Here is a 14,522-nt window from a genome sequence, read left to right as displayed (position 1 = left end):
AATTAGAAGCATCCAAAAGATTATAACATATTGCCAAAGTTAGTATGAGGTCAAGCGGAGGAATTCAGTCATAAACTATGAAAAGCCAGATTGATTCTGTCACCTTGGAGGGGAGTCTGAGCCAGAACAGCTGAGTTGAACAGGCCAGCAAAAGTTCAGAAAGAACTAGAAAGGGTGAGCTCATTCAGCACCAAGTCTCAGAGGATGAAAACATTCTAGACCTAGATTTGATTGTATGGAGGCTAGAAGCTTACAGCACTAGGCCTAGGTTAGCAGATGAAGGCACTAGGCTCCTGGAGGACAATTACATCAGAGGAATAAAACTTACTTTAATACCTTTATGTCACCACAGGCTGTAATGTGGGTTGTGACTCTGTAAGACCCCCATGAAAAGCTTTGTAGAGGCCTGTGCTTTGATAAGAGGATCGGCCTGGTAGCTGGTTGTAAATCACAGTTGTCTCTCTCCTTTGCTAGGTTTGGAGCCAAATTTCTGGACAAGCCATTCAACGTGTGTATGCTAGCATGCTAATCTCTAACAGGCCTGGTTAGCATACTGTTTACCTGTGGGGTGCTTTAGAGGCAATCCTCCCCCAGCTAAATTCTACTTAGTGTCACTATTTCCCAAGCATTGGAAATCCTTTACATCATCAATTCTTCTACCCTTCCTCATAACAGCTTAATATTGGAGTGCTACCCAACACAGGAGATGCCGTTTACAACTCCCACAAAACTACCCCAGAATGGATCTCACACCTAAAGCTTAAATGCTAAGAGCAGAACATGTAGAAGACAGGAGAGACGCTGGAACACTGAAGACAAACTGGCGCATTCCGAGTTTGGTGTCCAGCCACGAGGATGATTCTGCACAAGAACCCCTGCTGCAAACGCTCTGTGCGGATGCGATCCCCTCAGTGAAGTGACTCAGATGCCACCACTGGTTCCAGCGAGAGCCCAGGATCACAAGGTTCCTCCCCAGTGGCCGCCGCTGACTAGCCAGTCCCGGAAGAGACCCGGCACACCAGCTCCCACCGCTCAGCCGCCTTTTCCTCCCCGCACTCACCATGTTGCGACTTCGGAGCTTGCCTCAGTTTCCCTCGCAGCACCCAAGCAGCGGTGGCAGCACTCAGAGCTCTTCACCCGGAACCACGCGAGCATGCTAAACAGCAGGAGCTGAACGTGCAGCTAGACACCCGGAAGGACAGGCCCGTTCTCTTGACAGGCGGGCCCTGTCGGGGCCCTGATTGGCTGGAGAGTCTTGAATGACAGGAGTCCCTCCCTTAGGGTTAGGGTGTCTCCCTTAGGGTTAGACTGTGCGGAAGGGACACAGCCCCTTAGTCCCTGACCCTTGTTTCCTGTCCAGGACCACGCCTTCTCCAGATCTGTGGAGATTCGCATTTCAGCAGCACTAATGCCTGTCTTCTGATAACCTATGCCTGTCTGCACACCCAGCCTTGGGACTGCCCAGCCCTCCCACCTTGGCTGCTCAGCCACTTGCTGCTCTCCTCTGTGGGAGGGGACCCTAGGCTCCCCAACTCAAGATCTCAGGGCATGCCTAAGCTCCCCCACAGCACTCAGGAGGCAGTTCTGCTTCTTCCTCCTGGTGGATCAGGCTTCCATAGCCCATTAGTCAAATGCAGTGGAGTTACCCATCTGTCCCACAAATGGAAGGGATCCTAGAATATTAACAAGAGAATTTTTTAATTATTTATATATTTTATAATTAAAGAACAAAATACAACTTTAGGTGACTTCTGTATGAAATTACCATGGTGTTTAAATGCTTTAGCAGTAATATACACATATATAATGTAAATATAAAATGTTTGAATCACATACTCCAAGAAGCCCATTCCTAGATGATTAGCATGTCTAGAAAACATATTCAGTACAATCAAACAATGCTGACAAAATGATTGCAAGATTCTTAAGTTATGTTAAATTATATTTATCTTTGGTGGATTGTCAGGTTTATAGTGATTTAGAAGTACTACAGAGGAGGTTATTAGATTTTATAAATGACTCTCACAGGAGTTACACAATCCTCTTAGAGAACAATATGGATTGTGTTTTGTAATAAATGCAAAATGCACTCTTGGCAAAAAGTATAAAAGCTGCTAACAGAATTTTGTTTGTGACTGTGAATTCCTTATACATTTCATTTCTGAATATTATGAATTTTTAAATTTTTATTTTTTATAATAATCAAAGTTTATTCACTCTGTATCTCAGCTATAGCCCCCTTCCTCAGTCTCTCCCAATCTCACCCTCTCTCCCTCATTTCCATCCATGCCCCACTTCATCTTTTCTGAGACGGATTCTCCAACCAAGGACCATGCATGGAGATAACTTAGACCTCCTGCTCAGATGTAGCCCATGGCAGCTCAGTATTCATGTTGGAACCCTAGTAAGGGGAACAAGGACAGTCTCTGACATGAACTCAGTGGCTGGCTCTTTGATCACCTCCTCCTGAGGGGTGAGCAGCCTGACCAAGCCACAGAGGAAGACAATGGAGCCAGTCCTGATGAGACCTGATAGGCTAGGGTCATATGAAAGGGGAGGAGGAAGTCTCCTATCAGAGAAATTTCAAGAAATAAGGTTTTTGTTTTATGGCTTCATGCTGGGCTCAGATAACCTAAGTTTTAACTTGTATCTGTGAAAAACCGTGCACCCGCAAGGACCAATGAGAGAGGTAGTATACTTGTGTGTGCGGGAGGCTTTCCCTGCAGGTAAAAATTATGCACAGAAAAAGTCGGACACTTTTCTTTTTCATCAAAGCGAGGGTGCTTTGTTGGGGAGACATGAGAATCCAGAGCTTAAGGGCCAAAAACACGAATGGCCTTCTCTGATTTAAACTTATGGGTGGGAGCTGGAGAGATGGATCAGTGGTGAAGAGCACTGGCAGCCCTTCCAGATGGTCCTGAGTTCAATTCCCAGCACACCACATGGTGACCTACAACCATATAGAATGGGATCTGCTGCTCTCTTGTGTCATACAGGCATATATTCAGACAGAGTGTTCATACGTATAAATAAATAAATATTTTAAAAAACAACTCATGGGTTTCTCTTTAAGGCTTAAAACTTAAAACACATTCTGTTTGGAGCAGATACAAAGACTTGAAGGGAGTCAGTGTGCTGGCAAACTACTTAAAAGACAGGCCTATCCACAGCCAGGCCAGGGTCACCTTGGCTCCCAAAGTACAAATCTTCCAGAAGTCCTTCCCAAGGACTGCTCTGCTAACACAGTCCCTGCTTAGACAGAATGAGATTATATTGAACTTTGGAGGGGAAGTCGAGGCCTGTAATCTGAAAAAAAAAAAAAAAACGATTTCACCTCTCACCACCATGTCCCCAAAAGGGAACAATGCATATTCTGGCAGCGGCAGAGGACCTTAATGAGACCATTTCCCTTAGAAATGGACATTTGTTTGGGGAAGGTGCAGGAATTGACTATGTGGGAAGGATATGAGCCCTGCATACCAGTCTGATTTTTGCAAGATGGATACGAAGTCACTCAGTGAACTTCTGGTTATGCAAGGACTCACTTGAATGGAAACAAAAGTTTTTCCCAGTGGCCTGATTTAACAGTTCATTCAGCCAGTAAAAAATAAACAAGAGCCAGCTCTACAGCACAAAGACCTAACTGAGATGTCTCCCCAATCCTTAAAAGACACACTGATTTAAGTCCTTTTGGGATAGTGGTGGTTTGGGGTGAGTTGCCACTGGAAGCTGGTCCTTCTTCTATATGTGCCCAATGTCTCTGTCTATTTTGGCTATTTCATCAGTAGAACCTGGGAGAGACCCTCCTCCTTTTATTCTGGGTAACAGGACTGATTGGATTCAAATGGGTCCCCGACAGTTGGAGACCACAGTGAGGAGACAGAAGGGAAGTTCTAGAGATATTGTGTAAATATGTTTCTATCTTAATCCTGAGTGTGAGATTTCAGTTTCCACATAGCTCATCCACACCTGTTAATGGTCTCTCAGGACATGGCTTTTTGCCAGCTGATAACAGGCCTGCCTCATGCAGCACCGAGAGAGGCATGGCGTAGGCTTCTGAGCCTATCCTGGGGTAGAAGGTGGCTCAGTCTGAAGTTGATGAGGATTGATGTGGAGACTCACAAGAGATCCTTGACCTCCAACAGCCCAGAGAAGTAAAGTGGTATTCTCTCCCTCTTCCCCCCTATAAGGAGGCTGAAGCCTAAACACCCCCAAATAAAGCAGAGTTGTAAAAAAAAAAAAAAAACATAAGCACTACAAGGAAACAGGAAAGAATCACCCTCCAATGATTAAGGAGTCATGATGGATTAATATAACAGCGTTCAGTGAGCAGAAGCAAAGTGATTTAAAAAAAAATTGAGTTTATAATATTTATTTTTAATATATTTTACATAAGTATATAAATATATTTATATAGATATGCATTATATATTATATTCTATTATATAACATAGATTTATATATTATATATTTTATATATTTATGGATTGTTTTTTAATATACTTATGATTGTTTTTATATAAATATGTTTATATATTTATATAAATGTATTTATATATAATTTTATATATTTATGGATTGTTTTTAATATATTTATGGATTGCTTTTTTATATTAATATAGATATATTTTATATATTTATGGATTGGCTTGTTCTCAGAGTATGCCAATAATGCAGGACACCATACTTAAGTTACTAAAAAACAAACCTTTAATCATCCGATGAGAGTGCATATAAAGATGACACAAGGCTTATGCTCATGTATGAACATCTTGAAACAGGGACAAAATCACAGTGCTCCCTTTACATGTTCCAAAGAAACACTGGATAATGTAATTCCCAGTACTGTGGTTATGGTTTCTCATTGCGGGTGCGAAGACTACAGAGAGGTCATGACCTCATTCTAGTGAGCTCACCATCGAAGGGCAGGGACATGATTCAGTAGGGGAGGACAAGGGAAGGAAAATAATGCAACCCTTTGATGGCCTGTCAGATCAGAATTGAAACCAAAGCCAGGGATGAATCCAAGGCTGCTTGTCTCATGGCTGAATCGTTTCTCTGGCCTCCAACAGAACTGCTCCATAGTGAATCCTACCCAAAAAGAAACAGGTTCAGTCCCTGCCCTTTCCAGCCTGTTCTTGTGTGAATCAACTGTGAAATTGTTGCAGAAGAAATAGAGGGGATATAGTACTCACTAGGATCTCAGCAGATATTCCCCTCAGTAGGAGCCACTGCAGAACAGGGAGAAAAGAAGGTATGTGTCTGTGAGGGTTGAGTTAAGGCCACAACAAAATAGATAGAAGCTGGATTTGTTTTCTAAATTTTATATAGTAAAATTTATACAATTTCAGCTTCCCATAGCAGCCATTTCTGTTTGTCTTGATTTGTTTTGATTGGTTGGTTTTTGTTTGTTTGTTTTTGTTTTCTGAGGAAGGCTAACCTGGATTCGCTCTATAAACCACGTTGGCCTTGAACTCACAGAGGTCCAGGCTTCAGTCAGATCTCCCAAAGAAAGCAAAAAGAGGTTCTGTTTCAACAGTCTTTCTCTATCATGGCAGTTTCCCAAACTTGGCTTATGGGAAAGAAATATGATTTCCATTGTCATATTCTAGTGTTCTCTGTGTTGGTTTATGTAAGTCATTCCTCAGATACAAGAATAGGAAACCAAGGGGCTTAAATACAACTTGAGTGACTGCAGGGAACTCAAAAGTCCTCCGGGACTCCTCTCATCCAGAAAGAGCTTAGATGAACTTCTCTGTGAAGGGCCCTGGGTGTGTCTGGGCTTGGAGAGCATCCCTGGAGATGGGGAGAGGGTCTTCCTCCGCTTGCCCTCACTGTCTCCCATCATCTACCTGTGCAGGCTTGACCCGGGCACTTTTGCTATTTTTAAGACCGTGAGGGTGTGCATTTGTCTGTGGTCTCCTTAAATGTCATAATCACTATGACACTATCCTGTCCTCTTCTGTTCTGATTACTATAATCCTGCAGAAACTTCTTTTTCTCAGGGGTCCTGAACTGGATGTGAAGTTGTTGTCATGTGCAGCCGATATTGAGGGGGGGTTGAGTGGATAGGGTATGTCTGTGCATGCTCTACACAAGATTTCTTTGTTTGATAAGAAATAGAGAATTCAGAAAATCTCACAGCTGGGGAAAAGAGTGGAAGTTTGGCTTTTCTGCTTTCCATCTTAGATGATCTCTAAACAGACACAGCAGCTGAGGTGCAGTCAGCCAAGTGAGGTTTTCTTTGGAGCCCCCAGCCATTTCAGTGACATAGTCTCCCTCATTGCTCCATCAAATGGCGTCTTGGGAATTTGCTCAACCTAATTGGTGTGTGTTGCTCAGCCCAGCCCTGGTGAGGGATGACCCCTCACACACCCCCACACCAACTGGGTAGTGTTGCCCTAAGTTAAATTCCAGAGATCACATGTCCTCTTGGTAGCATCTTGGTGGTTTGACAGTTGGCACTGTCTTGTTGAATGCATACATGTGCAAACACATACGTGTCTGAACGCACACCTGTGTTTCAGCGTCTCTGATTCGGAAGACTTGCCTGCTCCCTGCCGTCTGTTCTTCTGAGCCAAGACAAATCACAGAGAAGTTTTTCCTGTCTTATGTTTCTAGGGTGGGGTGGGGGTGCCTCCCAGGTAGGTACTATCCTTGTTTTCTCCATGTTCTAGAACTTCAATGTGTAGTGTCTCAGCCAATAGGGTCATGCCATCGGGTTCTGGAGAGCAACCTATAGCCCTGGCCATACCCTGTAATATTTGGGGGGGGGAACAGAGGAACACCACTGACCAACCCTCCAAAAAAGAATCAACTATTTTTCCTTGCACTGGCCTTCTTTTCTCTTCAGCCTCTAGAAGGGGGCTCATTCCAAGTTAAAAGGTTCCTTGTCTCCTTTCCCCCCTAAGTTAGTGTTTTGCAAATGGGATCCCCTTGGCCTGGAAAAGCACACTTCCAATAGGATTATGTGGGTTCTGTGGCACACTCATATCAACTCACCTGACAGGCCAGTCAAATATTAACTGCAGGAATAGAAGTCATCTCATTGGAGTCTACATTTTCCTCCCCCCTGCCCCTGTTCCTGCAGCTTCAAAGTTACTCTGCTTGAGGCTGCCTTACTTCTGGTGATCTTTTCAGAGCCTGTGACCTCTAGCCACCAAAGCTCCCTGCTGAGTGCTCCCAGACAGGTTCTTTTCGGCTCCTTACAGCCTGGCTTAATATTTTCCAAGGGAGAGATTCACTAGCACAAATTTTCAGAAGTGACCTTTTTTGGGGGGGAGGGGTGAAGTCTGCTTTGATTGGGGGAGGGTGAAAAAAAAGCGCTTTAAGATGCAAATATCCAGAAATGCTGCTACAAGACTGGGAAAGGAAGGAAGCCATCTGAACTTCTTTCTGCTAATTTGACTCTTGGTTGACCACAAACTGTCTATTATTATTATTATTATTATTATTATTATTATTATTATTATTTACTTTCTGTCATTTGAGTCACCCACACACACACCTGCTAGAAGAAAACCTCTGGTCCTGATGGAGAGGCTAGAGCTGTTGGCAGTGGAGGATTTTACAAAGTCACTCAGAATTCTTCGGAAGGCAGGGATCTAAATTCAGGCCTTCTCAGAACACTCCATGAGTTCCAGATGGAATGTCTAGCATTCTGCTCTCTTGGCTTCCACCACCCAGAGCCTCCTCTGGGGCCAGTCCAGTCACCTCAGCCTCATTGCCAAGGTCTTTTTGACACCCAAGGGTGTTGCCCCAGATGTGTAGGATTAAAGGCAGAGAATTAAATTTTAAAAAAGAGGGGGTGTGGCAGGGAGGGCAGCTTCTGGAGACATCCAAAGCTCCTCACCACCTTGGGTAAATTATGATTATTTGAGAAACTGGATTAGAGGGTGTTGGGGATTCCTTTTCCTAGGATAGGGAGGGGGATGGGGGTTATGACCCGGAAGACATTGAAATTCATGAATAGCATGTTTAATGCATCTCCAAAAAAGAGATCCTTGTTTTGACCTTTTAAATCATTTAGGTGATAAAGTAAATTTATTTATTAAAAATTTAGTTCATTAAAATTTTATTATTTATAGTTATTTTTTTGATTTTTTAAAACTGTATCAGAAGTTGGTAGACATAGCATATTGGTTTTTTGTTATTTTGTTTTGTTTTGTTTTATTTTAAAGCTCATCTGTTTTGGAAGGAAGGGAGTTTCACCGATTTGACTTTGCTCTTGGAGGTTTGCTTTTGAGGTTGTACTCAGCGTTGAGTCTGAGCATGACTGACTAATCTGAGGCCCTGGCCTGAGCTTTCAGGTTATCATGAAGACATGAAGACACACTTGGTCATAGCTTGCCACCAAATGAAGGGATGACCCCAGCATCTGCTATCTGCCCTTTATTATAGAGACAGGCCTGTCACATAGATAGACTGTTTATAATAACCAGAGAAGCATCTGGAAATTTCACACTGGCATCCACTTATAAGAGCCCACCAGCCTCTTCTGGGAGGCAGAGGTAGTAGCATCTTGTGCGACCAAATGTTAAGTGGGATGACAGAGAGAGAATGAATGAGTGAATGAGTGAATGTTGGGGGTTGTTTACACCGAGACCTTTAGACCAAGATGCTCAGGATCCAGAAGGCCCTCTCCCCGGGGCTGCCCTGTTATGGGTCTCTTTCTCACAAAAGCCAGGGGCACACCTGAGCCCTATCCCTCCTGTTCTGGAGTAGCATGTTCCCATTGCTGTCCCTGGCTTCACTACTGTGAGCATGTCCTTCACTGGAGATCAACTCCAATAGTATTTTCTGGTTAGGGCCTTAGGATGATCACTCATAGGCATCCTTGGGATGAAACATCTTTCTGCCTCAAAGCTGTCCTTCGTGCCCATTCTTATCTTCCCAAATCAGTGTCACTGCCTCTCCTATTGGAAATACATGGGTTTGGGGTTTTTGTTTGTTTTCATGTTTGTCTTTCCTCTTCCTTAAACGCCCACAGAACTGAGAGCTTGTCAGTCTTAGGCCTCTGTGGTTCAGGAACTGTTTCACAGGATGTTCCCTGACAGACACCTTCATCCCACAGCTGTGATACAAGTCAGACCCATATACTCCAGACTCATATACTCTTAGGCTGTACCTAAGAGGACTTCCTGCATTCAAGGTGAAGAAATTAACCTTTTGGATTACAGACAGGCAGAGACTGACCTTGGGCATCCCAATGGGGCTAAAGCCAACTGCCCCTGCAGTTCTCATATGCATGCCACAAAGAAACAGGCCAAGATTCTGATCAGTGACAGGGAGTGAATTCTGTACAAATAAAAGATCAGCCTTTAACTGGAAGGACATTAAAGTGGGGGTGGGGGTTGGGGTAGGATGGAGGGGCTATTAGCTTTAAAAAGAAAAGATTATGAACTCTCTTCTCTCCAAAAGCATAAACTTTCAGGGGGCATCTTGCTTTAGAATGAAGATTTTTTTTCCCCTGAAATCTTCAAGAGAAGACAGGTCCTCAGGCAGGTGGCAGTTCCCACAGTTCTTACAATGAGTCCAACCAACATTTGCTCTGGAAAGGCAGCAGGTAAGTGTCCTTTCAGTCCAGGTAAGATGAATGGTAAGATGAAAAGAGCATGGGCTCTTTTCTGGCCCACACTGCGATATTTGAGATGGAGGAGTTTAACTTTGTCTTTTAGTTTCATTTTGTTCTTTGAGACAGGGTCTCTCCGTGTAGCCATGGCTGTCCTGGACTCGCTCTGTTGAGCAGGCTAGCCTCGAACTCACAGAGATCCTGCTGCCTCCACCTCCTTGGGCGCTGGGATTTACAGGCATGTGCCACCACAGCACCGTGTTTGGCCCTTTGACAGCAACTGGCAACACACGGGGACAAGTAACTATGAGTTGGCATCCCAGTCATCGCTTAAGAGTGAAGGCACCAGGCCGCCCTGCACACTGACTCTCAGATGCCACATGGGGTTCGCTGGGGTTTGACTCTGCTGTCATTCTGGCTAGTAGCAGGCCACACCCACCCCACACCCCCATCCCTGCCTCCAACCCCCCAGCCAGTCTCCAAAAGAGAGCCTGCAGACTGTAGAGCCATTATGGCACATTCAGGCAAATTCACTCCCTGGGGACAGCAAAGTGAACAGGCCGCCTTCTGAATTTGTGTGTGTGTGGATGACAGCACCTTCTGACCCTTCAGGCTTGTCCTCGGGTCCAGGGTGATCCGCAGGGGAAAGTTACAGGCTTCCCGGGGGTGTGAGGGATATTTTCACAGGTTCTTCCAACAAAGGGCTATTTCTTTCCACACAGCCCCTACTTATCCCAGAAAGCAGGCCACTTTTTTGCAAATGGACCCAAAGCTTGGGTGTCACACACCAGCTCTGGGGAGTGTTCCAGTGGATGTATTGGGTTCAGTTTGTCCGAGGAGGAGGCACCAGCAGGGCCCTCTCTGGGGAGCAGGTGGCGAGGCTGTCCAGGGGTACCTCATTTCTTCCAGTAACTTTCCCCACCCTGTATGTCCAGTCCAGTATCGGTGCAAGAATGCCAGACACAGGGACGCTTTGTCACCTCCTGCAGTGGCCTTCACCGTAGGGTCCTGGTCAGTCCCTGTCTCCCTTCTTGGCATAATTTCACCAGCTTCTGCTTGCTGCAGAAGACCCATCCAGGCCCATCTGTCTTAACTGACTGTGCAGCTAGCTTTCCCAACTCAGGGTTGCTCATATCCAAAATGTGCTGGAGGGCCTGGGAACTCTTGGAGGCCGTAAGCTATGTTTATCCAGCTGCTTTGCCACTTGGTACACTCGTCTGCCTAGTCAAGGGTTGCCAGGGCCCCAGGGCCCCAGGACCCTTCTGCAATGGTGGCTGCACCTTTCAAAACTTTCAACACTGTGGGTTTGTTTTTCTGTTTTTGTTTTTTTTTTCTCCTCCCTGTTTTGTAGTTTTTACAACTCAATATCACAGACTCGAATTCTGTTTGCTCTATTCCCTGAGCATGGCCCTGACCACAAGTGTAAATTTGATCTGACTTATCAGCACTGAATACATAAGTTATTCTTTGTCTTTGTTGAGGCCCTTTTGGTTCTGAGACTCTTCACAGGCCTCTAACGGACATGCAGCAGAATTGTCGAGATGGCAAGTGGGACCTCAGTGTGGCCCAGAGAGCCAGGCTAATGCCTGTCTTTAAATTTAAATAGGCAGTGACGTTTAGAGACCAAGGAAGGAAGCAAGCTCATGTCTGCCCTGCCCTATGTCAGCTTATGCCTGATCTTTTATTTATTTTGGATTTTTTATTTGTGTGTGTGTGTGTGTGTGTGTGCACCAGTTTTGGAGCCTGTGTGTCACAGGGTGTAGCATGGCACTTAAAGGTCAGAGGGTAGCTTAGGGGAGTCATTTCCCTCCTTATATCACATATTCTGAAGATAAAGAAAGAAAAGAAGAAAAGGAACATGGCTGTGCCAAAGAATGGCAGGGGTTTGTCATAGATCCAGAGAGAGGGCATAGCCTTGGACCATCCGGGAGAGTCTACGGAGTGGCCATAACCCTGAACCATGTGTGTTTCGGGGAGGGATGAAAGGATGGGACAGAGGGGGAGCAAGGCAAAACAGCCAGGAGGCCCAAAGGTACAATAAAAACAAGAGGAGCTAACCAAAATGGTTGGATTATACAGGGAAAGGCAGACCCAGCCCCTGGGCTGGGGAATTCAGGGTAAAAAAGTGGGGGGGGGGATATGACAGCCAGGAGAGCCCTGGATGGAGGGCTGGACAGGGTCAAGACTGAGGGATGCTGTTTGTCCAGGGTTTGGGACCTGAAGAGCTTCCAGGAACAGAGCTCAGTTTTTCAGTCTCTATTTGTCACAAACAAGGCTCTGGCCACAAAAGTCCCCCACCCCCATCCACCTCCAAGCCTTCTCCATGGCCCCATGCAATTATTAACTGAAATGAGTCCTCTCACTGAAGAATCTGTATAACCAGTAGAGAGTCATATTTTGTACAAGCAACTTGATTTTTTTTCACCTCTCTCAATCATTTCAAATCAAACTATGGCATTCAGGAAGTGTTTGAAATACCTGCTATTTTAAGACGATCAATGGTTGGCCAGATTGCTCCTCCTCAGGTAATCTGAATGTCAATTGGCCCCTGTCGAGAGATACGAAAGATATGTGAAGAAACAATAGGCAGAGATAGCTCTGCCCTGCTCCAAAGCCTGACATACACACACACACACACACACACACACACACACCAGCACACAGTAATTTTCCATGAGGGTTTCCTGTCCTTTTCACATTTCTGTGCCTTGAATTCCTTCTCCTTTTGCCTGAGTAATTTCATCCTACCAGCAGCTACCCTCTTGGCCAAATAATCCATGTCCTTACACATGCAAATCAAATGTTCTTTAGTTTCTGTTGTTGTCTTTTTTTAAAATTGTTTTGTTTTGGTTTTCTTTTTTTCTGGCAATTCTATCACACACAGAGACAGATAGACAGACACACACAGAGTGAATTTAAATTCTGTTTCATGATTGTATATTTATTGTAGTTTCTCAAGGGCCTGTTTCCATCTGCCAATGGGCCGAGGGCTTCACATCACCTATCATGGTATATTTTTTGCCAAATGGTTAAGTTTGCTGTGTCGCTTGTATGCTGGCATTAAGTTAAGGGATTTTGTTTTGTTTTGAAGTTGATTGCCATTTCATGGAGTGTGTTTCCTTGGTAAATAGTGGGTGAAAGTGTCACCTCTCATCTTTTTAAAATTGTGTGTGTGTGTGTATGTGTGTGTGTTTGTGCCCTCGGAAGCCAGAAGAGAGTGTGGGGTATCCTGGAGCTGGTTTGCCCAATGTGGGCACTGGAAACTGAACTCAGGTCCTTTAGAACATCGGGTAAGAATGGCCGAGTGTTCTGGAAAAGCAGGCAGTGCTCCTGAACTCCGAGCTGTCTCTCCAGCCCAATTGTCTTTATGGTGGATTTCTGCATATAGCATCCACACTTCCTCTGTTTGCCTCCTTCCTCCACAGCCATCTCAAACTTAAGATGGGTTTAACCATTTCATGGTAGCTATGACTTATCTGGAATTTAAAATGAAGTGGCTCTCCAGAGCACCGGGCAGAACTAAAGATCCCAGGCAACTATGCTGGCCATAAGGTTCTTGGCACGACAGAAGACTGCTGGCATCCCAGATGTATCAAAAGCTGTCCTCTTTCTTTTTAAGTTTAACTTCTATTGTATGTGTTTGTATGTTTACCTGTGTGCCATATGTGTGCCTAGGGCCTGAGGAACCCAGAAGAGGGCGTCAGAGACCACACCTTGACTGAGACTGTTTAGATGTCATTAACCCTGGCCTCCATTTAGACTGTAGTCTCCCTTCAGAACAGACTTGGGGGAGCCTTTGGTTTCTTTGTCACTCTTCTCAGTGTGGCCACATTGAGCAAATCACCCTTTTCCTTCCTTCTTTCTACTGAGTTCCTTGAATTGGCTTGTTGGGGACAGGTAGCTGAACCTGACTTAGGGCACAGGTTGCAACCCCCACCCCAAGTTTGATAACATTGTGACATTATGAAGGACCCAGATGGACCATTCTCTACTGTCTTTGGTGAACTGTGCCCTCACTGTGCTAGCTGCCAAGATTTGTGGCTTATTTGTTAGGGAACCACAACCTGGCCCATCGTAACAGAGGAGAATATAAAAAAAGTAAGAGCTGTGTTCAAGATCTAAGTCAGAGATAACGATATAAAGTCTCTCAAAACTGAAATAGAAACATATAGAGATGGAAGCATTCTGTGAATGAACATTTTCCATCTTCGTTTCCGGCCACAGCGTGTGAGTTACAGTCAGACAACTGGTCAACCAGCTTCCTCGCCTTCAGCACTTTACAGGTTATCAAAATCACCGTTTAACTTTTCTCCCTACTGTGAACTCAGATGTTCTCTGGATCACACAATCGTAATTCCTCAGGGTGGAAAATGTGATGGGTCCAAATTCTGTAGGATGTTTCCGACTCTCAGTTGTCTCTTTGGACATCGCTGAGCAAATTTGAAAGCTATAAAATTCTTAACAGTAAGGAAAATAGTCATACACATTTAGTGACCATCTTATATTCCCCAGGCCTTCTTCTAACTGCTTAGACATGTGAACTCATTCATTCCTACTTACCTGAAAGAAGTTACTCAGGATTACTCAGGGAACACAGCCCAGACATATGCGAAGGTAGCGAGATGGTGAATCCTGACTTCTCTAGACAGGATTTTGAAAGATGAGCTTCTGAACGTGGTTCTCACCTTTGTTTTCTGGCAGCAACCTGAAGCCTCCCAGAGGAGGAGGCAGAGGCAGAGAGCTCAGTGTGACTGGGAGCTGCCTGAACTATTGTCCTCAGATAACGTAATATTCTCACCAGACTCTCAGCTCTGCCAGCGGGTGCTGGGTGACCCAGGACAAGCCGGATAACCTCTACCAAGCTTCTTCTTCATTTTTTTAAGCTATCAGATCTGAACTTAATTAATCTACAACCTGTTTTCAGAAATGAAATTCTCTAGTAATCTCAAGT

The 14,522-nt window shown here is 44.7% G+C and overlaps 1 protein-coding gene across 1 annotated transcript in view; it reads right to left on the bottom strand.

The window, feature by feature from the left end:
- LOC132650722 (zinc finger protein OZF-like) overlaps window positions 1-13,999 on the bottom strand; it is a gene marked incomplete at its 3' end in the record, with an annotated part of 126,935 nt that extends 112,936 nt beyond the window's left edge. Inside the window, 1 exon segment of the mRNA XM_060376060.1 lies at window positions 13,889-13,999. Coding sequence (XP_060232043.1) covers window positions 13,889-13,999 — 111 coding nt within the window.
- Window positions 14,000-14,522: the final 523 nt, after the last annotated feature.

This window comes from Meriones unguiculatus (genome assembly GCF_030254825.1).
Source record: "Meriones unguiculatus strain TT.TT164.6M chromosome 13 unlocalized genomic scaffold, Bangor_MerUng_6.1 Chr13_unordered_Scaffold_28, whole genome shotgun sequence".
In the NCBI taxonomy this organism is placed as follows: Eukaryota; Metazoa; Chordata; class Mammalia; order Rodentia; family Muridae; genus Meriones; species Meriones unguiculatus.
Note: the sequence above shows the minus strand (reverse complement) of the source record. Positions and strands in the feature narration are given on the sequence as shown.